This window comes from Monodelphis domestica, chromosome 2 (assembly GCF_027887165.1).
Source record: "Monodelphis domestica isolate mMonDom1 chromosome 2, mMonDom1.pri, whole genome shotgun sequence".
Taxonomy (NCBI): Eukaryota; Metazoa; Chordata; class Mammalia; order Didelphimorphia; family Didelphidae; genus Monodelphis; species Monodelphis domestica.
In genome coordinates, this window is record NC_077228.1 from 425,074,438 (window position 1) to 425,099,615 (window position 25,178).

The following is a 25,178-nucleotide window of genomic DNA, read 5'->3' on the forward strand; positions in this document are numbered from 1 at the left end:
AAAAAACAAATCACAGCAGGTGTCCAAGTGAAGGGGTAGATCAACAATTCTAGCTACACAGAAAAAAGACAGAGCACTAGACTTTCATATCTACTGACAGTTTAAGTGGATTAGCTCTTTGTGTATCAGCTTACATTCATTGGTGTAATTGGTGTAATAATTGCTGAATGTTCCCTTTTATATCTAATGTCCAAACATATATGAAGACATGATTGTTTATTTGTTTAATTTTCATCTCTCCTTTTCAGTGATGGCTGGGCAGACAGAGATGAAGTCATTGAAGGTTACGAGGTTGAAGCCAATGGAGGCATCACCATAAAGCTCCAGTCACCAGAGGTCAGGTCTTTTGATGACTACTTCCTGAAACTAAAGTTGGACACTAACACTCGAAATCCATGGTTTCCTGAATTTTGGCAGCATCGGTTCCAATGCAGGCTTCCAGGACACCTTCTAGAAAACCCCAACTTTAAAAGGATCTGTACAGGTACTATGTCAGAAAGAAATGTAAACTGTGCTATCAGTGGAAAGTATGATGGGGGACTTAAGGGTTAAGTCCTTGTCTTTATTCCTTCAATGAGTAGAGTAAGGTACTAATCTGTACTTCCATTGCATTGATGTATAGATATTGTGAATATACCATCTCTTGTAGATAAAAATAATAGAAAAAAAGATCATGGGATCATAGACATAGAGCTAGAAGGAACCTTAGCAATGTTCAAAAATGACCTCATCGTAGTACAGAAAAGGAAACTAAAAAACAATGATTAAATGACTGGACCAGAGTGATATAGTCTAAAGGCAAGGCTTGACCCCAAGTCTCCTAAACTCCTTGTCTGATGCCCTATTAATCATACCAATTTGTTTCTCATTTGATAAATGTATAAATAAGTAAAGGGAAAATAAACAAATCTCCCAGGTATCAATTCTATACTTAAGGCAAGGAAAGAAAATTGATCACAATGGCCCATAGAATTTTTGCCATTATAAAAATAAACAAAACATTCTGCTTCTTCTGTTCCCACTCTCTTGATTATCTCTATTGAAACTAAGGTGGAGGTGGGAGAGGTTGAAAGGAAGATAAAGAGGAAGCCAGTGTAATACTGGGCTAGACTGATAACACTGGTAGGGTAGATGGGAAAAAATATTCCATTATTGTGAATATTCAATAACTTGCCATGTTATGTCAGTTCTAACTCCACATATAGGTTTATGAATCTATAAATAGAAGGGACCTGAGAAGACATCTAGTTCAATACTATAATTTGTCATTTCAGGAGATGGATTAGTGAGGTTGGTGTGGCACAGTAGATAGAGTGTCAGATCTAGAGCTAGGAAAATTCCTTTTCCTGAGTTCAAATCTGGCTTCAGACATTCAATGTGTGTGACCCTAGGCAAGTCACTTAACCCTGTTTACATCAGTTCCTCAGGTATAAAATGAGCTGGAGAAGGAAATGGCAAACCTCTCTAGTATCTTTTCCATGAAAACTCCAAATGGAGTCATGAAGAGTTGGGCAGACCCAAAAACAACTGAATAGCAAATGATAACTAACATTTATCTATCTATCTATCTATATACATATATATATATATATAACTTTAAGATTTACAAAGCATTATATGAATATTAATAGGCAATTTTCAGATAAATTAAAACTATCAATAAACACATGAAAAGGTGTTTTAAATCTCTTATAATTAGAGAAATGCAAATCAAAACAACTCTGAGGTACCATCTCAACATCTAGCAGATTAAATAACATGACAGCAAAGGAAAACAATAAATATTGGAGGGAATGTGACAAAATTGGGACATTAATGCATTGTTGGTGGAGTTGTGAATTGATCCAACCATTCTGAATTGCAATTTGGAACCATGCCCAAAGGCCTTTAAAAGACTGCCTGCCCTTTGATCCAGCCATAGCACTGTTGGGTTTATACCCAAAAGAGATCTTAAGGAAAAAGACTTGTACAAAAATATTTATAACTGTACTCTTTGTGGTGGCAAAAACTTGGAAAAGGAGGGGGGTGTACTTCAATTAGGGAATGGCTGAACAAATTGTGGTATCTGTTGGTGATGGAATACTATTGTGCTCAAAGGAATAATAAAGTGGAGGAATTCCATGTGAACTGAAACAACCTCCAGAAATTGATGCAGAGTGAAAGGAGCAGGACCAGGAGAACATTATACACAGAGACAGATACACTGTGGTGGTACAATCAAATGTAATGGACTTCTCTACTAGAATAAATGCAATGATTCAGGGCAATTCTGAGGGACTTAGGAGAAAGAACACTATCCACATCCTCAGAAAGGACTGTGGGAGTAGAAACAGAAGAAAAACAATTGCTTGATCACATGGGTAGATGGGGATATTATTGGGGATATAGACTTTTAAATAATCACCCCAGTGCAATCATCAATAATAAGGAAATAGGTCTTGATCAAAGACAAATGTAAAACCCAAAGGAATTGCTCATTGGCTATGGGGGTTGGGGGTAGGGGAGAGAAAGAACATGAATCATGGAACCATGGAAAAATATTCTAAACTAATTAATTAAATAAAATTTTTCAATATAAATAAATAAATATGAGGAAGTAAAGGCCAAGAGAAATTAAGTGATTTTTTCAGGATCATATAGCTTCTAATTATCTAGATACAGGATTTGAACTTGGGTCTTCCTAAATCCAGCACTCACACACTATGCCAAGGGATTTGCTTAAGTATACATGGGTAGTAAGTGGAAGCACTTGAACACCCAGAACTTAGGAAATCTAAAATAGCCTTCTTTTCTTTTCTCCATTACCATTTCCAAGTTCACTACCCTAGTTTATACCCTTCTTGCTTTATAACTGGTCTAGAATAACACCTTCTTGTCTAGACTCATTGGCTTCCAACTTATCTGCTGAAACCCAACTGCAAAAATCATCTCCCTAAATTCTTTGCCTGCTAATGTTACTATTCTGCTCACGTGATTTCAATGTCTTTCTATTGGCTGTAGGATAAAATATACATTTATCAGCCCTTTTCATTGATTCTAGCCTTCCAGACTCATATCATACCATTTCTCTTTCTTTCAACAGGGTACACTTGCTCTTTCCCTAACTTGGTGTTCCATCTATTGTCTCTACATTTTTGTGAAGGATAGAAGTGACCTCACCTTTACATCTTAGACTTCCCAGTTTCTTTTAAAGCTCAGCTCTTATGGGAAATCTTTTCTCATCCCTGAAGTTGGTCATGTTTTTTCCCTCTATAGATGATCTGATATCTACTTCCCTGTGTACACACTGGGTACACACATATGACCTCACATATGGAAGCTCCTTGATATCACAATCTTTTTGTTTGTTTTTTTTTTTTAATTTTGTAATGTACAAAAGAAAGATTCAGGGGCTTGCAATGAGAAGCCAAGCTGAAGGAGAGATCAACTGAAGAGCAGTGGATGAGGGGCAGAGAGAGAGAGAAGCTTCAATTGTCAACTGTCTTCCAGCGTGGGAGGTGGAAGAGGAAAGGAGGTTTTCCTGGAAGCTGAGAAAGAGCCCATCCATTTGGGACCTGTTATTTCTTCTGGGACCCAAAAATACCTCCTTCAAGAACAGCTACTGGAATTCTCAAGGGGGGTTTGGATTTGGACTCACATTGGCCAGAGCCATCCAGATCTTTCCCTGAGATTTCTCTCTCTCCCTGACCTGTTCCTAGATTCCTGAATTAAAATCTAGTTAGCTGAGGAATAGGGATCAACCAGCAACTGGCCAGAGGAGGGTTCAAGGCACTTAGCCTTGAATCCTGAGACCTTGGGGGGTAGTCTGCCAGAAGGGACCAGTTTTAGGGTTTCCTACTCCCCACTTTTCTTGCCTGACACCCCTACCTCTCTTTCCCTGTGTGATCCCAAATAAATTGTTCACTACTTTAGAATTAGATCTAGTTGATTTCTGATGCTAGGGAAGGGGAAGAAGATTTGGGGAGAATCACATCTCTCCCCCAAAGGGGAAGGTTACTTCAGAATCCCAGGGATCCAAACTGCCTAACCCAAGGAACAACAGCTCTCCTTGATAGTGGGGTGACCCCAGGTTTCTGAAGAGAAGTAACAGTGGGTGACCTCCATCTTCCAGAACTATTCTTTGAGGAGACAGGTCCCTTCTGTCAGAGGGACAAGAGTTGGCTACTCTCAGAAAAAGAGAGGGGAAGAAGAATCTTCTCTCTCCCTCTCTCCCCATTTCCCTCTCTCCTTTCATTCCCCCTGTTCCCCTCTCAGATACTTCTGTTACAGTCTTTTTTTGTTTTAAAATGGCGGTAAGGTGTGGGGTATCACTAGCATATAACAGAGTTTTTCATAAAAGGTAGAAGACTTAGTAAATGCTCATCACATCGAATTGACCTGTGATTGGAATGGTTATTACCAAGAACTTCCCTTATTCCAAGCCTCTAAAATTCCATAGCTCCAACAAAGAAGGATAGAAAAATCTATCAGCAATTAGAAGAGTAATTCTGATAAAGTTTAAATTGAGATCTCAGTGAAATTTTTAGGGTATTTAGCCTTATTCAATTACACCAGAGCCCAGGAGTATCAGGCTTTTTGTTGTTGAAATTACACATTTGATCACTGTATCAAGTATTTTGATATTCTTTATACTTTTTCTGCACTCTGGGCAGCAAAGATCTCCTCATTATATCACACAGCAGGCCAAAGTCAGACAGCAGTGCCAGAAGTATCCATGTATCCTGAAGGATTCCAGCCTACATCATATTAACACTGGAAACTGAGATGACAACCATTTACTTAAAGTCTAACTGAGCACACATATTTTATAAGGTCACAAATCCATTCATTGACTCATTAGATATTTATCTAGGTACCTATTATGTACCCAGCACTGTTAAATGTAGAGGATACAAAGAAGTATAATGAATGATTCTTGATCCCAGGGAGCTCATGAGCCAGTTGAGGAGACAGAAAATAACAGTATGAGTCAAAGAAGAATGGAAGACAAAGATAATTCCAAAACCATTTGAGAACCACCTGCTATTGGCAAAGCACTGTGTTACATTCAGGGGCTAGAGAAACAAAAATGAAATAATCTTTGACATGAAAGTGTTGCAATTCTATGAGAGCATACAATTCATATGCAGATTTTTAAAAATACAAGACAATGTGAGAAAGAATGGAGCATTATACACTGGGGAGATAAGGGGAAACTTCATGGATGAGGGATCCACTGAGCTAAAGCTTGAAAGAAGGAAAGAAAAAGAAAGGATTTAGAAAAAAAAAGTACATGTAGACATATGGAATGTGGACTTTGTGAAACAGTGGTTCAGTCTGCATAAACCATATAATAGAGAATAATGGGAAATAAAGGTAGAAAAGTAATTGGAGGAGATTATGAAACTATGGGATTTGCATTTTATTCAAAACAAAATACAACAAAACAGAGAGTCATTGGAAGTTTCTGAGGATAGAGTAATATAGTAAAAATAAACCAAAGAATCAAAAACTTGTTTGTTTGTTTTACATAGCATAATTTGGCATCTGGGTGCAAGATGGATTAGAAGAAAGGGAGTGGAATCAGGGAGACCAACTGGGAAGCTGTTGAAATAGTGAAAGGAAGAGATGAAGGGTATGAAATGGAGGGATGATTATATGAGTATAGAGGAGGGGATAAATGTGATGTGCAGGTAGAATCATCAGGACTTGGCTATTGTTTAGCTATGGAGTATGAAAGAGATGAGAAAATCTAGGGTAATTATAAGATTATCAACAAGGGTGATCTCAGGAAAAATGATGTCCTCAATAGAAACTGGTAAGTTTGGAAGAAGTCTGAGTTATGGGAGTAGATGGTCAGTTTCATTCTGTACTTTCTGAATTCTAGATATTTTTCCATGTAGTAGGCAGATGGAAATGTGGGCCCACAGTTCAAGGTATAGAGTAAGATTGGATATATAGTTTTGGGAGTCATCTGCATCGAGATGATTATCAAATCCCTGTAAATAGATAAGATGATCAAGAAAAAGGGTGCATAGGGAAGAGAATAGAACCTAGGATAGGACTTTAGAAGAGACCTGGGTGGCCAAAAAAAATGGATGGTTAGCCATTAAAGTAGATTGAGAAAGAGTGACCAGACAGGTAAAAGGAGAAGTTGGAGGGAGAATAGGGAGAATTATAACAGAAACCAAGAGGAAAGAGTACTCAAGAGGAGGGAGGAATCATTGTTCAATGCTATAGAAGGATTAGGGAGTATGATGACTAAGAAAAAGGCTGTTGGAGCAGTTGAGTCGATTGAAATAGAAAAGCCTAGCATCAATAGATTGGTGGGTTCAAGGTAGCTAGAGTGCTCAGTGGATAGAGAGATAGGCCTGCAGATCAGACATCCTGGGTTGAAATCTACAGTCAGACACTTCCTACATGTGGTCCTGGGCAAGTCACTTGACCCCAATTGCTAGCCTTCATTTCTCTTCTGTATTGGAAATGATACTTAGTATATTCTAAGACAGAAGGTAAGGGCTTTAAGGGGAAATTAAACTAGTGAGATCAAAAAGCAGATTTTAAAAGGTTGAGAAGTGAGTGTATTGTGAAGAAGGGGAGGCAATAAGTGTAAGTCCTTCCTTCTATGAATTTTGCAATGAATAGAAGGAAAATAATGGATAATAGCTTAGAGGAATGACAAAGTCAAATGAAGGTTTTTTAAGGATAAGAGACACAGGGACCTGTTGTAGGCTGCTAATAAAAAGGGAAAGATTGATGATGCTATAAGAGTTGTAAATGTGACTAATGGCAATATTCTCTACCTTTCTGTTCACAATGAAAGTTTAACAAGTCTTTGTTTTGTGAGTTTTAATGCGATACAGAAAGACTTATATGGCACAACCAAGAGGAATTTGAAGAGCATTTTTGCTAGTATGGACTCAGATTGAGTTACATTTCCTAGATTTCCTCCAGTTGGGCTTTTAATCCTTCAGTGATAATTGAGTAAACACACCTGCTCTGGGTTTAGCACTATGAAGGTTATGGGAGAGGGAGAGAGGGACATAGAAGAAACAGATGTGTTTCCTGCCTATCAGAAGTTTGCAGCCTGATTGGGAACATAAGGGACTTTTGTATTTATAGCAGATGACCCCTTCATTGAGGTCAGTCAGTGCTCCTTCAGGATGGGCCATAAGGCTTCAATAATAAGAACTGATACTTATGTAGTGTTTTAAGTTTTGCAGAGCACTTTACATGTTGTCTTATTTGAGCCAACCTTGAGAGATAGATATCACTGGTATTGTCATCACCATTTTACCCAAGAAGAAACTAAGGCTCAGAAAATTAAGTTGCTTGTAGTAGTCATACAACAAGTATAGACTCAAGGATTAATGGATTTGGAAGGGACTTTGGCAGCCATAACTGAAAAGAATGTCTACTTTGCCATACAAGACAAGTAGTCATCCAGTATCTACTTGAAAACCTCCATTTAGGAGGAAATTCAATAACCTCAAAGCTTTTTTGGACCTCTCTAATAATGACAAAGCTTTTTCATGATATCAAATTGCTTATGTTTAATTTTCATCTGTCAGTTTCTGCCTCTAAGAACACATTTAAAAAGCCTAATCTACTCATGCTAATCTATATTTTAAGACAGGATTCTAACTCAAATTTTTCTGCCACCCCTTACCACCAACTTCTGCCTACTGATCCAAGTTTTCCCTCTGGGGCCTGGCAAATAAATCCTAATTGAATACTACTAAAATTTTGAGGCAGGATTCAAAACCAAGAGTTCTTGTCTCTGACAGCTATGAGCTTCTATTATACTTCAGTTCATGAGGATGATAGTTTATTTGAGTTTCTTTCTTGACCAGCATCTGACAAGGTGCCTGACATATAGTAGGTACTTAATAAAAATTTATTGATTGATTGGCTTACCAATTGGAATGGCTATCGGAAATTAAAGTATGTTGGAATTATTTGTCATAATTCATGCTACAAAGTTATGCTTAGCTATGTTTATATGTGTACTTGACTTGTGCTAATGCCCCATTTACATAGTTAGTTTTGAAACAAGGCATCTAAACTCTTTGCTATACCTGTAGTAGGTACTAGCCCAGAATTCTCATTTTGACTATGCCATACATAGTAGTTAGTAGTTTTTTCATAGTTGGAGTAAGCAACACAAATTCATTGGAACATTCGATATGAAACGTATCCCCAAATCAGCATTTTAAGACCAATTCAAATGGGGGAAAGGGAATAGGATATTATGAGACTCAGGAAAACCCCTAATTGAAGGGTAGAATTTGTTGATTTCTGATCAGGTATATATTTCTATATCTATCTATCTATCTATCTATCTATCTATCTATCTATCTATCTATCTATCTGTCTGTCTATCTATTTTTCTATACACTAGAAATCAGCAAATTCTGTAAATCAGGGCTTGATTTATAGTTAGTTGATTGTCTAGAGTATAAAATAAGAACTAATCACTAAATAAAGCAATAAAGAAAATGTTAATATTGGAGATTAAATCTAAAAGGTTACATTCCCCTCTTCCAGAACTCTCTTTCTTAAATATTTACCAACACTCCCCTGGTTGCTAGCTTCATTGGGCAGGAACACCAGAAAAAGAGGGCCAGGAAAAAGGAGGTAAGCAAAACTAACAGATGTATTCCTATTTTAATTTGATAACTATATCAGTTGTTATTATTCTATTGTAGTTAGTAAATTTGAAATCTTGGTGCCTTGTGTCAAAGACCCAAGTACCTTAACCTAGTTATGGCTCTGCTTTATAAGCAAGTATAATTTGCTATCCTATTCTCAACAATTGTTTTACAAGTTAAAAGAGCTTAAGACAACAACCACCATTGTTTCAGGATTTAATTATTTTAGATAATATCATTTTCTTGAAAAGTTTCAACATTAAACTACAACATAGCTTCCTAATGACTATATAAACATGTGTAAGAATAGGTGTGAGGAAATAGAATTAATCTTTTCCTGCTTTGAACAGTTAAGATTTCTGTCATTTATTTTTGTCTTCCTTAATTGGGTCACCTCTGATGTTTTACAAAGTTTTTATATTTTGTTTAGTTTCTATGGAAACCTTTATTGGGTTTAATCTTAAATGTCACCATTTAAATAGAGTTTATTTGCATGGGAGTCTCAATTTGATTGTTAAGGACCTTGAGCCCAGGTTGAACAATTTGGGAATTAATTTGGCTAATTTAAAAAGTGGTGAGAAAATTTCTCCACCCTCTTGTCAATTTGTCCTATTCTCTGACAAAGAGAATATCACTACTTAATTAGTTGAGAATGTCAGGGGACTTGGAGAGAAAGTGTTTGCATCGTGCTGATTGACCCTTCAAAGTCTAACTTCTAAATTGGTCACTTCAGGATAGTCTAGGACATGTCCTACAAAATTCTACTATGCCTGACCATCCTCCACCTCCACCCTCAATTCACCTTTATGAATGCTAAAAATATTTAATGAATCAAAAACATGGCAGGGTGGATGGATGATTTGCTTTGGAGTGAGAAAGACCTAGGTTTATGGTGATCATGGACAAGTCACTGAACATCTCAGTGCCTCTGGCAATTCTCTAAAATTATTCTAAAATTTTTTAAATTAAAATGATTTAAAAAGATTAGTTTTTAGGCAACCAAGAAATCTCAATACTTCAGTATGTTTCTAGACATGATTCTTTCCTCTCAATAGAATTAGAATAACTTTCTTCTGCATTGTGGTCTACTCTCTTATAGACTTTGTAGCTGTGTACTTTCTCTTCTTTCCTCTCCAAGGGGCTTGGTCCTGTCCAAAATGACCCAGTCTCTCTTCAGATCCCACTTCAGATAGGCTAGTTTGATTCTGGGCAAGTCAATTAGCCTCTCTCAGCATTAGTTTCTTCTTTTGAAAAAAGTTATAGATGCTTATTATTATAATTAATATATAATATAATTAGAATTAATGTGATTACTATCAAAATAGATTATTTAAAATACTTTATTAATCTTAAACTCTATGTAAAAGTTTATTATTACTATTATCATTATCAATGAGTCTTAGTCCCACATTTTTGGGTAGCATTCTCCCAAATCTTCTCCCTTTTGGGCTATATGGTTCTCTCCAAGAAAGCAACAGTGAGAGAGAGGGTGGGGGGAGAGGGGGGGAGAGAAGGAAAGGAGGAAAGGAAGAAAGGGAGGAAGGGAGGAAGGAAGCAAGGAAAGATGGAAGGAGGGAAGGAAGGAAGGAAAAAAAGGATGAAGGAAGGAAGGAAAATAGAAAGGAAGGAAGGAATAAAAGAAAGAAAGGAAGAAACAAAGAAAGAGAAAGGAAGGAAAGAAAGGAAGGAAGGAAGGAAGGAAGGAAGGAAGGAAGGAAGGAAGGAAGGAAGAAAGAAAGAAAGAAAGAAGGAAAGAAAGAAAGAAAGAAAGAAAGAAAGAAAGAAAGAAAGAAAGAAAGAAAGAAAGAAAGAAAGAAAGAAAGAAAGAAAGAAAGAAAGAAAGAAAGAAAGAAAGAAAGAAAGAAAGAAAGAAAGAAAGAAAGAAAGAAAGAAAGAAAGAAGAAAGAAAAAGGAAGGAAGAAAGGGAGGGAAAGAAAGCTGATGTTCAGAAATGCTGTTAGATTGATTATCAAAGTCTGAGCTTCCTTGGGTTGTTGTCAGGTTCAGGCAGTAAAGGAGAAAGCAATTCACCTGCATGTGAGCAATCTGCAGTTGGGTTATGTGAAAGGTTAATTTTGGGGGGTAGGAGTTTCAACAAAAGCCAGCATGCAGCTTATCAAATGCAAAACAGTTTATTATTAGGAAAATATGTCTAGGATATAAGGAGGAAAGTGAAAGTAATATTGCAATAGCTTTTAATGATACTTAAGATACCGATCCTAACTAAAATTCTCTAGAAAACCCTAAATCTAACTGCCTTCTAGGGCAGTGCCTTCTGCCGGAGCCAGGCTCTGGCCTAACTTTTCTACTCAGACTATCTAATAATTTATCCATTATCTATCTACCTATCTACTCAAGATAATTAATAATCAATGAGGCTGTTAAGGTCTTAAATCTGTTTCTCTGATTCTAACAGTTCCAGAGAGAGCAAGCCATACACACTCCTCTCCCCAGGGGACCCAGAAACCAAAACCCTTTCCAGCAGGCTGCAACTTACCAACCACACTCATCTACACCCTTCTGTCTGTCACCAACTGACAAGCAGCATAGCAGGAAGTCTCTAACTGACAAATTATACAACAGGGTGTCTCCAACTGAAAAATATTATCATTCCTTTTCCTCTTAAATATTAGAAAGGAGAAATTAATTAAAAACTCTCTTAACAGTTAGCTAGAGAAATACACTGAGATGGAAAAAATGTAATGAAAAGAGAGAGGGTAATTTTAAGACTTATCAAGCTCAGAGTCCTCTCTGAGCAAAATTGTAAAACTGGCAAATCTTTCTTTAATTTTCTCTCCCTTTGTTTTATAGGCCTTTGGGGTTTTTCTGTCCTCTTGCTGCATCCATCAGCTGGCCAAACAGGAGGGCCTTTCCTCCCTGCCCTGTACTCTTGAGCTGTCTTTCTTCCCTTCATTAAAGAAAAATTTACCTGTCTTTCAATGCACAGGGCCCTGCTCTTTGCTTTCAAAGTGGCCATATCCTAAAAATGAATCTATTAATAGTCTTGTAGATGCTAATTGTTCATGAAAGAAAGAAGGTTCATTCATATATCTCATCCCTTCTGGTCTTACCCCCACCCTTCAATAACTCATCACATCCATGACATTTCTAGGGCAAGATAAGTATATTTTAATAGTGATCTTCTAGAATAATACATGGGCTATTGTTGATCCGCCCAAAATAGCAGTTCTAATGATGGAAATAATGGGTCAGCAGGCTTTAACTGACCTCTAACAAGTTTTTAAAGAGAGGGAAGTTCACAGAAGTTTCTGTCAAAGACTTCATAATACATCTAACCAGTCAGTCAGTCAACAAGCATTTTTAAGTGATTACTATGTTCCAGGCATTTTGTTCATCTCTAAGCATCCAAAGAAAAATTTAAAAGTTCCCTGGTCTTGAGAAATTTGTCTTCTAATTGATGAGATAGCATACAAACAACTATGTAAATAGAATACACATGCAGTATAAATGGAAGTTCATCTTAGAGAGAAGACACTAACCTAGAAGGGAGAGAGAAGCAGGAAATATTTGTGATGTGTAGAAAGTAGAATTTCTGGAAGGAAATCAGATGAAGGTAAAGGGGGAGGACATTTCAGATTTGGGAAGACACTCATGAAAATACCTTAAGGAGATGAAGAGTTGTGTGTGAGGAATAGCAAGACCAAGTGTTGCTGAATTATAGACTGCATGGAGGGTGAAGCAAGGTATACATGAGTGTGTAGAATTGTGGTGAGATTCAAATGAGATAATGTATGTAAAATATACATAAAATATCAATATGCTTTACAAATATGTTTTTTAAATATGTTTTTCTTGTTATAATATTAATGTGATCTTGTGTGATTTTGACACATCATTCTTGAGTCTCAGTTTTCTCATCTGTAAAATGAAGGTGATTTACTTAAATGACCTCCAAGATCCCTTCCAGCTTTGAACATGTGATACCATGATTGGGTTGCATAGGTTCATTACAATCACAAAATCACATACATATTTTCAGAATTAGAAGAGACTTCAACAGTCATCTAAACCAAATCATAAACTAAATCCATTTGGAGTTTTTTTTTGTCTGAAGCCACCAGAATTCAGTAGCCCAAGCCTGCATACAATATCCTTCAGAGAAATATATACCATATGTGGAAGATAAGACCAAGATTCAAGGGAAAGACACACACCCCCAAGACCTCTAACCTCCTCAGATAGACTATTCTTCCATTATGAAAATCTGACATCCTGCATTATGTTTAAGGTCAGCTTTCAAAGAGCAGTACTGTCTATACACAGTCCCCAAATGGGAAAAATCAGTGCCCTCTTCCAGACTAGTGGCTCTAGTTGCTACATTCTAATGACCCCCCTCCCTACCACCACAGATAGCTGCTATCTACTTCCTTCCTTGGCTAAAGGACAGCTTGGAAGACTTATGAAACCAATTTGGAGTTGTTTAGATATAGACAAACTTTGCTGGACCCCTTAAACTACACCTGTAGGTGGCCACCAACTCTATCTATACCTAAATGCCAAATGGAATATTCTATATCCTAAATTATTTTGTATTGTCTTTTAAATGAAAATTCCTCCATTATTATCTAAAGCATTAATGTTATGGAGAAGATTTGTGCATGACCCACTCAATGTCCTCTAGTTATTTTAAGATTTTATGTGTGTACACTCATACACATGTCAACTCCCATTACCTCCACATCCCATCTGGGAAACCATGATAGGATAGCGACCAGATCCAGAACAATCTGTCCCTTTCCCTTTTGGATTCAAAGCTTTGTGACCTTGGATAGATTTTATTAAAATTACTTAATCTATTTGATGGGTCTCAATTTCCTCATGTGTAAAAAGATCAAATTAGTTTGCATTGATTTCTAAAGCTGGACAATAGCCTATGATTGTCTGGATCTTTTATCTGTCTTCCCCCTTCTCTAACCCCCCAAATCTCTTTCCCTAGTTGTAGATATCATTCAGCTTCTCTGCTATCTGTGGCATCCTCAGGCTTTACAGTCTGCTCAGCTCTCCTGGATGTCTGCTTCTGCTGAAATCAGAGAAACTGTCAGAAATTCCAGCCTGCCCTTTTCCTGATTCCTCCCTTAGGAGATTAAGGGCTGATGGATCCTGCAGAAGGCAGAGCAAGACACACTGTGACTGGCCTCTGTAATGTTCTATCTCTGATGCTATGGAATGGTTACTGAGGAGAAAAAAGACAATGGGCAGAATTAAGCTTGGGGCCAGCCTTATGAATACATAAGGCAGACAACCTGATTTGGCAGGATCTGAAGGGTCCACAGATCTTTCTTTTATGGTTCTGCTGGGGCACCTGCCATTTCCATATAGTTTCATTCTTTATTTCAAAACATAGTAAGACCTGCATGAGATGCAAATAGTGTCTGGGAAGCGTGAGCATTTTGTTTCCAATCCTTTAGTTAAGGACAATGCTTTGAAAGAATGAGAAGCAGCACTACATAAATTTCTGGGAAGACCCTCCGGTCAGGAAAGGTTTGAAATGTAAAGCACTGGAATACCTGTGTAGGCAGGAAAATGAGAACAGTGGGCAAGTATCCATAAAGGTCACAAAATTACCAGGAGATAACTCCAGAGGGAAAAGGAAGACACTTAGCAAAGCTGCTAATAGGAAAAATTCTGGAATAGTCACTAGGATAAACCAGGCAAGAAATCTGAAAATAGTGGTAAAAGAAATTAGGACAAACTTGATTCAAATGCCATCTCAGACATTTACTAACTTGGTGAATCTTAGCAAACCATTTAACCTCTGCCTTGTGGTTTGGTCATTCAATGTTAATAAGGGATCTAGGTGGCATAGTAGATAAGATGTTTGAGTTGGAGTACAGATTATTGTTGTTCAGTCATTTTTCAGGAATATCCCATTTGTAGTTTTATTGGCAAGATACTGAAATGGTTTGTCATTTCCTAGAAGAGTTCAAATCCTGCCTCAAGTACAAACTGTGTGACCCTGAACAAATAATCTCAATTTAGCTTCAATTTCCTCATTTGTAAAATGGGGATTATTTTGGGGGTTCACTGAGATAATGTAAATAAAATACTTTTCAAGTCTTAAAAAGTTAGCTAGTATTCATATAGCACTTTGAGGCTTTCAAAGAGCTTTGACATGTTAACTCATTTGAGCCTCACAATAATCTTGTGAGGTAGATGCTATTAGACATCCCATTTTATAAATGAGGAAACTAAGGCAGACAGAGGTTGTGGTTTGCCCGGGGTTCCACACTTAGTATCTGAGGTAGGATTAAAATCCTCATTTTCATGTTTCTAAATCCTATATTCTATCCACTGGGCCATCTATTAGTCATGTATTAGTTAGTGGCATGGGAACTGGCACAGTTGCTAATTGATGGGCTTATTTCATGCTGTTTATTTTTCTGTGTATTCCAACTACACCTGGCTACATTTTTAGATGGGCTTTGCACCTATAGCAGTTGTTGTGCTCACCCAAGGAAGAAAGGTATGGAGAAGTACCTCAAAAAAGAAGTTCTGATGTTCAATGTTTACTGATATTTTAGGAGACTTTTGTCTTCAGCCATCTATCACTCTATTAAGTGGTCACTTCTTGAATACCTCCTGTGAAGGAGAACCCTCTACCTCCTGAGGTGGCCTATTCCACTTGGTAATTGCTCTAATTGTTGGAAGGTTTTCTGTATATCAAATCCAAATCTGCTTCTCTGCAGTGTCCACACATTGCTCATAATTTTGCCCCTAAAGACAAATAGAATATGTCTAATCCCTTTTGTTTGTGAGAATTCTCTAAATACATGCATAGAACTCTTGTGTGTCCTCTAATCATTTCTAAGTAAATATGCTCAAGTGATCTTTAGAGATCATGGTCTCAAATCTGCACATTATTCTGAGTTTCTTCCTCTGGAGACACTCTGGTTTTGTCCTAAAGTATAATATCCAGAATTAAATTCAGGACCCCAGATGTGGTCTGACCACGGAATAGTGGGGCAGGACTGCCACCACTTTCATTCTGCACCTTTCTTTATTCTCTTAATGGGCAATGAGATCATTTAAACTTTTTTGACTCCCATATAAGAATATATATGCAAAGCAATTTGTAAATCTTTAAGTACTAAATCAAAATTAGTTATTGTTATCATCATTATTAATAATTACATCAAATTTGCAGTCTACTTAAAACCCAGATTTTTTTATTAAAAAATACTCTTGTCTCATCTTGATTCAACTCTCCTGAACTTCTACAGTTGATATTTTTAACCTGTATTGGACTTTACATTTATATCTATTCGATTTCATATTTTTAGACTAAACCTGTCAAAATCTTTTTGGATTCTGTCATCTACCATGTTGGCTTACCCTCTAAGCTTTGTGTTATTTGCAGATTTGACAATCATCCCATCTATGCTTTCATCCAATTGAGTACTCATTTAACTGTTCTCTAATTCAATGACACATTTCTTACTCTCCATGATTTTTCAAAAATTATTGACAATGGCTCAACAATCAAAGTCAATCATTTCTTTCAGTACCCTATGATGCAATTCATTACAACCTTCCATTTTGTTTATGTTTCAATTTCAATAGAAAATAAGTGGGTTATTTTGAGAATCATCATAGCATAAGAGATTCCAGTCTTGGAGTCAAGAATACCTTAGGAATAGGAAGCTAACTGGTACAGTGGATAAAATGTTATACTTGGAGTCAGAAAGATCTGAATTTGAATCTTCCCTCTGACATTCACTAGTAATGTGAATCTAGGTAAGCCACTTAACCTCAGTCTGCTTCAATTTCCTCATTTGAAAACTTATTTGCAATATTATTGTGAGGATAAAATGAGGCAAAATATATAAAGCCCTGACCTTAAAGTCATATATGAATGTTAACTAATAGTTATTTTAAATGACTTCTGAGATCTCCAAACCAATTCTATGATTGAATTTAAAATGACTTATTATTTCACTTTCTAAAACTATTCAAGCCTGATTTGCTATAGTCAAAGTAAATTTTCCTGATTGTTTTGGGAGGTAGTCAGGGAGACCAATTAACAAGAATTTACTGTTTCTGGTAATGTACCAGATACTGTTGGGGATACACAGAAGTATGAAGTATGATTCATATCTGTAATGAGGCTACAATCTAAGCAGGGAGGCAAACAATACATGAAATGATAATAATAGCTAGCACTTATGTAGCTCTTTAAGGTGAATAAAGTTCTGTACATGTGGTATCTGATTTGATTACTACAATAGGTAGATGATATTGTTATTCCTATTTTACAGAGGAGGAAACTGAGACAACAGCAATCAAAAAACTTGTCCAGGATTACATAGATAATAAATGTGTGCTGAATTCAAGCCTTCTTGACTCTAGGTCCCAGGCTCTATCCATTGTACCATTTAGAAATCTCTCAAATGATTAGTTATCAAAAATTCCTGGATTTTAGAGAGAGAAATAATATATATGCATATAAAGAAGTCAATAAGCATTTATTTAAAATCTGCTATGTGCTAGTAACTATGCTAAGATACAAATAAAGGCTAAAAAGTCCTAACCTAGTCCCTGCTCTGAAACATGGTTTGGTGAAATGTCACTATTGGACTCAGGCGAGACATCATTCAAAGAATTATATACCAAGAGGTGTATAAAGAATAAATTGCAGGTGATCAGTGGAGGGAAGGTACTAACATAAAGGAGGATCAGGAAGGTTTCCTGCAGGCGAGATTTTATCTAGGACTTAAAGGCATTATGAGAAGCCAAGAGGCAGAGATGAGGAGGGAGATGAATCCAAACATGTGACACAGCCAGTGAAAATGCAATTCTAACTTGTATACTGCCACATACTATCAGGGAATAGTTTAGTGTATTCAGTATTGTTCAGTTAATATAGAAAAATCCAAAGTGAGAAATATGAGAGTTGGGTTCTTTCAGTGAAGAGATAGATATAAATCTTTAACAATGGGTAAAGGATTTGAATAAATGCAGTTAATAGAAAGGACTTTCCAGGATATCTGAGGAAATATTCTCATTGGCTATAATTAAGACAAGGATAATCCAGTGATTTTATATATTCTAAGCATAATATCAAAAGTTTATAACAAGTCATTTAGGTTATATTTTTGGCAAATAATTGGTTAATTAAATGTTTTCATCTCTACCCTCATTTTAATAGCATCAGTAGGATCCAGGTTCAAAGACAATCTTTGGGCAAACTACATGATTATGCTTGTTAGGAACAAAAAGAATATTTTGTTTGAACCAGCAAATAAATCCAAAACCAAGATTTAAAAAGTATAGCACTTTAAGTCAGGAGACCTAGGTCATCTTATGGCACAAAGTAGCCTGATCTAGGCCAATTTACTCTATCTAACTGGGCTCAGTTTTCTCATCTTTAAAATTAGTGGATTGGACTAGTCTCAGGTCCCTTCCTGTGCTATGTTTATATAATTCTAAGTGGCAGCTGGGATAGATTCCAATTCTTACATGCAAATTTCTAAAGAGGCTGCCTGTCAAGTAAAGAGTGTTACTGTTACAGGTATATTTTAGTGCTCTTTATAGTTGATAACTAGGTAATGTGACTTAGCCAACAGACTTCCCAAACTGTCCCCAAAATCTACCCATAATGTAGCTGGAAGGGTTGAATTGATGTTCCCTATTGGGTATCTGAAAGGAACCACAGACTGATAATGGTTAGCTCAACACCTGGTTCCTATTTCAAAGAGATGAATAGTCAGGCAAATAATTATCGAAGTCTTTATGGAGACTACAGATTTGAGTAAGGGATTAGAGGATAAAATGGATTGCAACAGAAAAAAATTGACAACATTGCTGTGGAATCAAGGCTTTTGGGACATTGGGGACATAAGGAAAAAAGGCAGGACAATATGAGATACTTACAGAAAATAGTGAATAAACAGAAAAAAATGCTTGTCCTGGAATCAAAGAACCTGGTTTCAAATCCTACCTCAAGACCTTGGGCAAATCAATTCCCTTCCCTAGACCTCATTTTTTCCCATCTTTAAAATGAAAGGGTTGGACCAGTTGGCTTGTGGAGTCACATCCAACTCTAGATCTAGGATTCTATGAGAAAGGCCCAGTAGAAAAGGATCCTTAAGTGATATGATTGGGAAAGTTCAGTATTGTGGAGGGTTTTGAATGCCAAAATGAAGATTTTGAACTTAATGTGAGAGCATTAGGATAGCCACTAAAGGATTTTAGGCATAAGAGCAATATATATGATGAGAACTGTGCAGAAAGATGATATCTCAAAGATTGGGAAAAGAAAGGAGAAGTATGAGGTAGAGAAGAGATCTGAGGTCCTATGAGGAATCTGTTGCAGAAGTCTAGGAAAGTATTGAGGACTCATACAGGTGAATAATAGTAGAAATTTCAAGGAGAAAACAGATTTGGGAGCTATTTGAAAGTTAGAATTGTCAAGATTGATAGTAGATTGGATTGGGAATGGGGAGAGCAAGTCAGGAGAGGAGGTCAAGGAAGAATTGCAAAAAAAAATACCAAGTTTTCTTAAAGTTCTCCAGGGAAGTATTTCAAAACCATTCCTGGGTTTAATTGTGATGAAAGATTCCTTGTGATTTAGACAGCTGGTTGTCTTCTCAGAATTCTCTACATGCTTATTGTCTTGGGCTGATTGAAGAGCTAATGCACCATGGATCAGAAAGCCAGAGGAAAAAGCATTTCATTTCATTACTGCTGTTCAGAGCCATTCAGTAACCCCTAAAGGCATGTTCTTACTGTAGCCAAGTAATGGCTGGCACCCCTTATTTACCATACTGTAACCCTAGGACTTAACCTCTCAAAGGAGTAAGTAGTTACATTATAATAAGTGATTAACTCCTTAACTGATGTTTGCATGCCTTATTGAATTTCCTCTAAATAGATCAGCCCATGGAGAATAGCCTGCTTCTGTCCTTCAGTCTCAATTTTCAGTCATAGGGTTCATTTTTCTTAGTTACTATACTGGAGGGGAAAGGCTTTCTGTTGATTCATATATTATTAGATCTAAAAGTTTGTTAGCATATGCAAATGAACATAAGGAACTAAAATAGGATCAAATCCTATTTTGTGATAGTAGCATATGTATATATGGTTGAATTTAGTAGATAAGAGAGACTAGAATGGAGTGACAGGAGCCAATTCCTGAGCCCACAGTGAAATTAGACCTCTTTTGAATGCCCATGGAGACAATGTTACTAACTGATCTTTCATATGAAGCCTTTCTAACAAAGGTGCTCAGGTATCAAAGCTATAAATCAGAATTCTCCCTCATTAATTTACTCAATAAAAATTTTCCTATGATAGACCTAAAAAAAGATTTGCATTCAAGTCCTACCTCAAACTTCCTGAATTTGTGATCATTGGCAAATCATTTTACTTCTCAGTGCCCTGGGAAAACTTTCTAAGCTAGAGTAACATCCTCCTCCCAGACCACCAGTCTTTTTTCCCAAGAGTCCTCCCATACTCATCATTAAAGGGAGCAATCCTTGGGGAGAAAGGGTTTGCCAGCACCACTACTAGGCAATGGACATGGAACACTAATGAGCAGAGGCTACAGTGTCCACCTTCTCAATAACCACAGCTACTGATGTCCCAGAAAAGAATGTTTTCATTCCCCAAAATCCTTGGCTTAGAATAATGACTTGTCCTAGGACCATTTTGATAGAGTTCAGATTAGCAAGTAAGAACTTAATAGAGTAATAACCGGCCAGATATAAGATCAATCCATAAATATTTAATAATATAATTTTTAATATATGTTGCCAAACAAAATACTCAGTATCTACAAATTATTGTGGAGTGAAAAGCTGTCTGGTACTTGTGTTATCCTAAAGGTCCTTTAGTGAATTCACTGAAGATTAGTTTGATTCCTAATTTTACTTACTTATAAATAGGAATCATTTTTATTCTTCTGTGTAAAAGTCTATAGAACCTTTGACCTAAAAGAATATTAGGAGGATAATATCTTGTCCAGGAACCATTTATGTTTAAACTTCATTAAACAAGATAAGATGAAGGAGATAATAATAGCTTGCAATTTTATAATGGCTGTACAGTTTCCAAAGTGCTTTCATAATTGACACAACAGCCCTGTAAGGAAGGTAACCCAAGTATTGTTATTTCCATTTAAATGTCACCTGAGTCAGTCAAAGAGCATTTACCAAGTACTTACTCTGAGACACTTTGCCCAAGATCATTTTTGATACAAAGATGGCAAGGGATATATGAGGGATAGCAAGGAGGCTACTGGAGTAATGTAGAATAAACCGGCAAAGAAGTTAGGTTAGATACAGGTTGTGATGGGCTTTACATTCCAAAAAGAGAAGTTTGTATTTGGTCCAATAGATAATAGGAATCCATGGAAACTTACTGAGCAAGGGAGAAATACCACTGCCTTCCAGACCCTGTAACACCTTCAAATAATAGCTCTACTTGTCAAGTGATGATGATGAGTTTCAGGAAGTTTTATCTAACCAAAAAGATCTCTTTCACTGGTCAGTTTCTCACATTCTAGCATGAAAGATCAATTCTCTCAGGTCTTCTGAAGTCTCATGTTAAAAGAAGATGAACATGGAAGGAATAATACCATAGATCTTAAGTGGGACTTAAATTAACTTAGACCCTTTGAATTGGATGTAATCTTGGGCCAACTATCCAGGTGTCTTTCTATATTATATACTTTTAGATATTTAAAGACATTTATCCTGCCTTATCTTAGGTTTCTCCTCTCTAAACTCAACTTAAAGGATCTTAGTACAGTTTTAAGCCATTTAAGCTTTAGATTGCACCAAAACTTTTGGAACATCCTGTCCCTTCTGCATCATTATTTAAATTTTTGATAAAAATAGTGAACAATACAAAACCTTAGATGGAGTCTTATGGGATTCTACTGAAAATCTTCTTCTAGGTTGATGTAGTCATTATTATTATTTCTGAATAAGATTGTTTGACCAATGTTATATAAGTGTATATGTGAATTAGCCGAACAGTAATATCATCAAGCCCACATTTCATCATTATATCCACAAGGGTACCTTACCAAATGCTTTGCTAAAATCTAGATCAATTTTCTTAATGGCATTCTCCCGAAATATCAACAATGTTGTACTACAAAAAGAAACTTTTGTTATTTTGCATAATTTGCTATTAGTAAACTTATTTTGGTTCTTAATGATTACTTTATTCTTTTACAATTTAATGTAGATTATTTGATTAATAGTATGTTCAGAAATTTTGCTGGGGTTACATGTCTGTCATTTCTAGACTTCATTCTTTTATGCTTTGAAAATAAATCAACATTTCCTCCTTTCCAATCCTCTTATACGTCTCCCATTCTCCATAATTTCTCAAATATTATTAGAAGTGGTTATGATATCAAACCTTCAAAGTTCCCTCAAGATGTATGATATAATTCATCTGGGCCTGGAAAATTTATCTTTTAAAGCATTTAGGTACCCCATTACTTTTTTCCTTACCTGTTTTGGATGGCTATTCACTTTTAATATTTGTTTTTCTCTATACTTTCTAGTTTTAAAACAATCATCAAACAAAATTCAAAGCTATCCAAGAGTAACATATTATAGAATAAGACAAAAAGGGTGTAACAAAAGAAAGGTGGGCCAAGATGACAGGAGACTATCATCAAAATGAAGAGTGAGAAAGGCAATATTGATAAACATGACTCACATCACAACTTTGCCTTAGACTATCTTTGTCAATAAGGATATATTAATTATGCCTCTTGCCCCATTTCAAAAAATAAAAGAGTAACTGTGATAATGATAATGATGACTATTAATGATGATAGAAGGAAGAAGTTTGTTAGATATTCTCATAGAAAGAAATAAGTAAAATTATCAGAGAAGATTTTGCAACAAACAAATGAATAGTAAAGACTGTTAACAGACATATCTAATTGAATTTACCTACTGTACACTCAGAGTAATTTGTCTTCAGTCATAACCTGTAAGGTGACTGAGAACTAAAAGTGCACACAAAATGCACATGGGTGACATACACATGAACTCAAGTAACAAATGTGTCAAAGTAGACTCAAATGTCTGAGTCATAAAGATTTGTTTCTATAAATGGAGGATAAGTTGCTGTTTAGTTGTGAATTCATGTCACTAAAATTAACAAAGAGTCAAATTGAAGCAGGGGACAAGGGTGACACAAATAATTGGATCTTTTCTGGGGATTGTAACAAGGGAATCACTTTAAAAGACTGATATATATTAATTTAAGGTCGCCAAGGAATCAGCTATGTAATTCCTAAATGAAAAACTCAAGTCAGCAGTCAGCCTTTTTTGGAGTTTAATTACAATAGGAGCAAGAAAGGAATTAGAGATAGAGAGAGAGAAAAAGGGAGAGAAGGGAATAGGGCTTAAATACCCCTTCTGTTTAGGCTGGGCCAAAAGGCCCAAGCCCTTAGATAGCTGGGGCAAAGAAAAGAGATCAGTCCCTATTACTCACGTGACCAAAATGGAGAAACAGTCTCAGGGGCCCCCACCTTCAGCTTCCTTCAGAGCAAGCCTTCTCAGAGCCCCAGGAACCACACCGATCAACTCTCCACCTTCCCCCTGGAGTCTTCAGACCCCCTATCTTTAAGGAAACCATCCAAGTTCCTCCCCTCAGTTCTCCCATCTACCAATCCCTGTTCATCAATATCCCTGTGCCAATGGAGGCTCTAGCTTAACCCAGGACTGCCCAGAGGTTTCTGGCTTTTGCACATGTCTGTTGAAGGTCATATTTTCAAATGATTAAATCTTTACTCCTTTGCTACAGCCCTTTCTAAATCCTGTTAACTTGAGTAGGGTAGAGATTGGAATAATTAAATTTTGATCTAGGCTGCAGCCCTTACTCAATCCTATTAGGACTGAATAGGGTGGAGATTTATTCCAAGTATCTCCATTGTATCAATTCTAAAATCAATCAAGACTCAAAGAAATTCCTGTTCTATGCTTAAGCATAGGTCAAAGTCCTTTCCATTGTTCAGCAAAAGGTTTCTGTCCTAAAGTAATCTTAAGAAGGGAAGAGAAGGAATCTCCCATGCCAATGGGGTTCCCATTCCAATAGACTATCAGTAAGAAATTTTCCAAGTATGAAATATCCCAATGGTGAAATTTCCAACATTTATAAGTCTAAGGAAATTTGAGGTTTACAGGATGAGTATATTAAACAATAAACTACCAAGAAAAAACTATAGATTTATATGTTCAGTGACTTCTTGGTTTTGTGAAAGTGAAATGCAATGGGAAATTTAGCAATTTACATCTGAGTGATTTAATGAATAATTTCAAAACTACAACACTAACCATAACATAATTTTAAATATCCTAACAAAAATTTGTACAATCAAATAAACACATGACTAATTACCCTAACAAAAGAGGTCTATTTCCAAATTTAAAAAGGGAGATTGATAGATATCTTTAAAACACATGATAAACTGGTCAAAACTCTATAGAAACACTGTTGGAATGGGAAGTCATATCACGGAGCAATATTACACATGGACACAGGTGCATACTTTTGGATTTGTCAAATAAAATTTAAAGTAGTATACCTCCAACATGTAAACATAGAATAAAAGCTGTTTGTGAACTTACAATATTACAATATGTCAACAAAAGCATCAAACTAATTGTTGTCATGTAAATTTGTTTATTAAAAATACAAATTTATATTGACAACTTAGATCATTACTTCCAGAAATTGCAGAAGTGTTATTTAATGAGCATAGACTTAGTCATTAATGGAGGTAGTAGAAACTGTGAAACTCATCACCACAGGCTACAAAAACTTAGCACTTACATAATACCTATAATACCATAATAACCCAATGGCTAGAAATTATATTAGTAGTAGCTCACTATCTCTGACAAAGGGACAGATGACAAATTCCCAGGTTAAAAACATTGACCTTAAAATATATTTGAGAACTCAATCAAAAACCTGAGCTGGAAGCAAAACATCATTACTAAGTCAAATGTTGCTTACAATTATCTGGATACAAAATTGATCTGTGGAAATTTAAGCATAAGCATTTTAAATAGATATTGCTATACCAAATACTTATAATCTCCAATCTACATGGAATAAAAAGCTTTCAAATTATTGAGACCTAGCAGAAGAAATCAAAATCATGTGGGAGCAGGATGAGGAATACATTGTTCCCATTATCATGTTTACTAATGAAATTGTATCATGTTCTGTTCAATAAGACTACAGAAGATTAGTTAATTATATTCTAAATTTTTATTTAACTACAAAGAGCAGTTATTTTACTTACCTATGTAATAGTCATAGAAAAATAAAATTAAAGGATAATAACACGATAACTAACATCTTGTCTCAATCATTTCTGTCAGAACAATGAAATAAAATTATAGTGAGAAATTAAAAATTATATTACTTTAATAACTGACAATTATATAAAGCTTTGACGTTTGCAAAGCTGTTCATAATTTGTTTATTTAATTTGAGTCTTATGACAATCTAATGGGACAAATTTTGTTGTTGAATCATTTCAGTCTTGTC

The 25,178-nt window shown here is 36.0% G+C and overlaps 1 protein-coding gene across 2 annotated transcripts in view; it reads left to right on the top strand.

Moving 5' to 3' along the window:
* GRM1 (glutamate metabotropic receptor 1) overlaps positions 1–25,178 on the top strand; it is a 443,691-nt gene that overhangs the window by 296,527 nt on the left and 121,986 nt on the right. For both annotated transcript variants that reach the window (XM_007484695.3, XM_056818909.1), the window contains exon 4: positions 249–484. In XM_007484695.3, the coding sequence (XP_007484757.2) occupies positions 249–484 (236 nt within the window). The remainder of the gene's footprint in view (positions 1–248; positions 485–25,178) is intronic.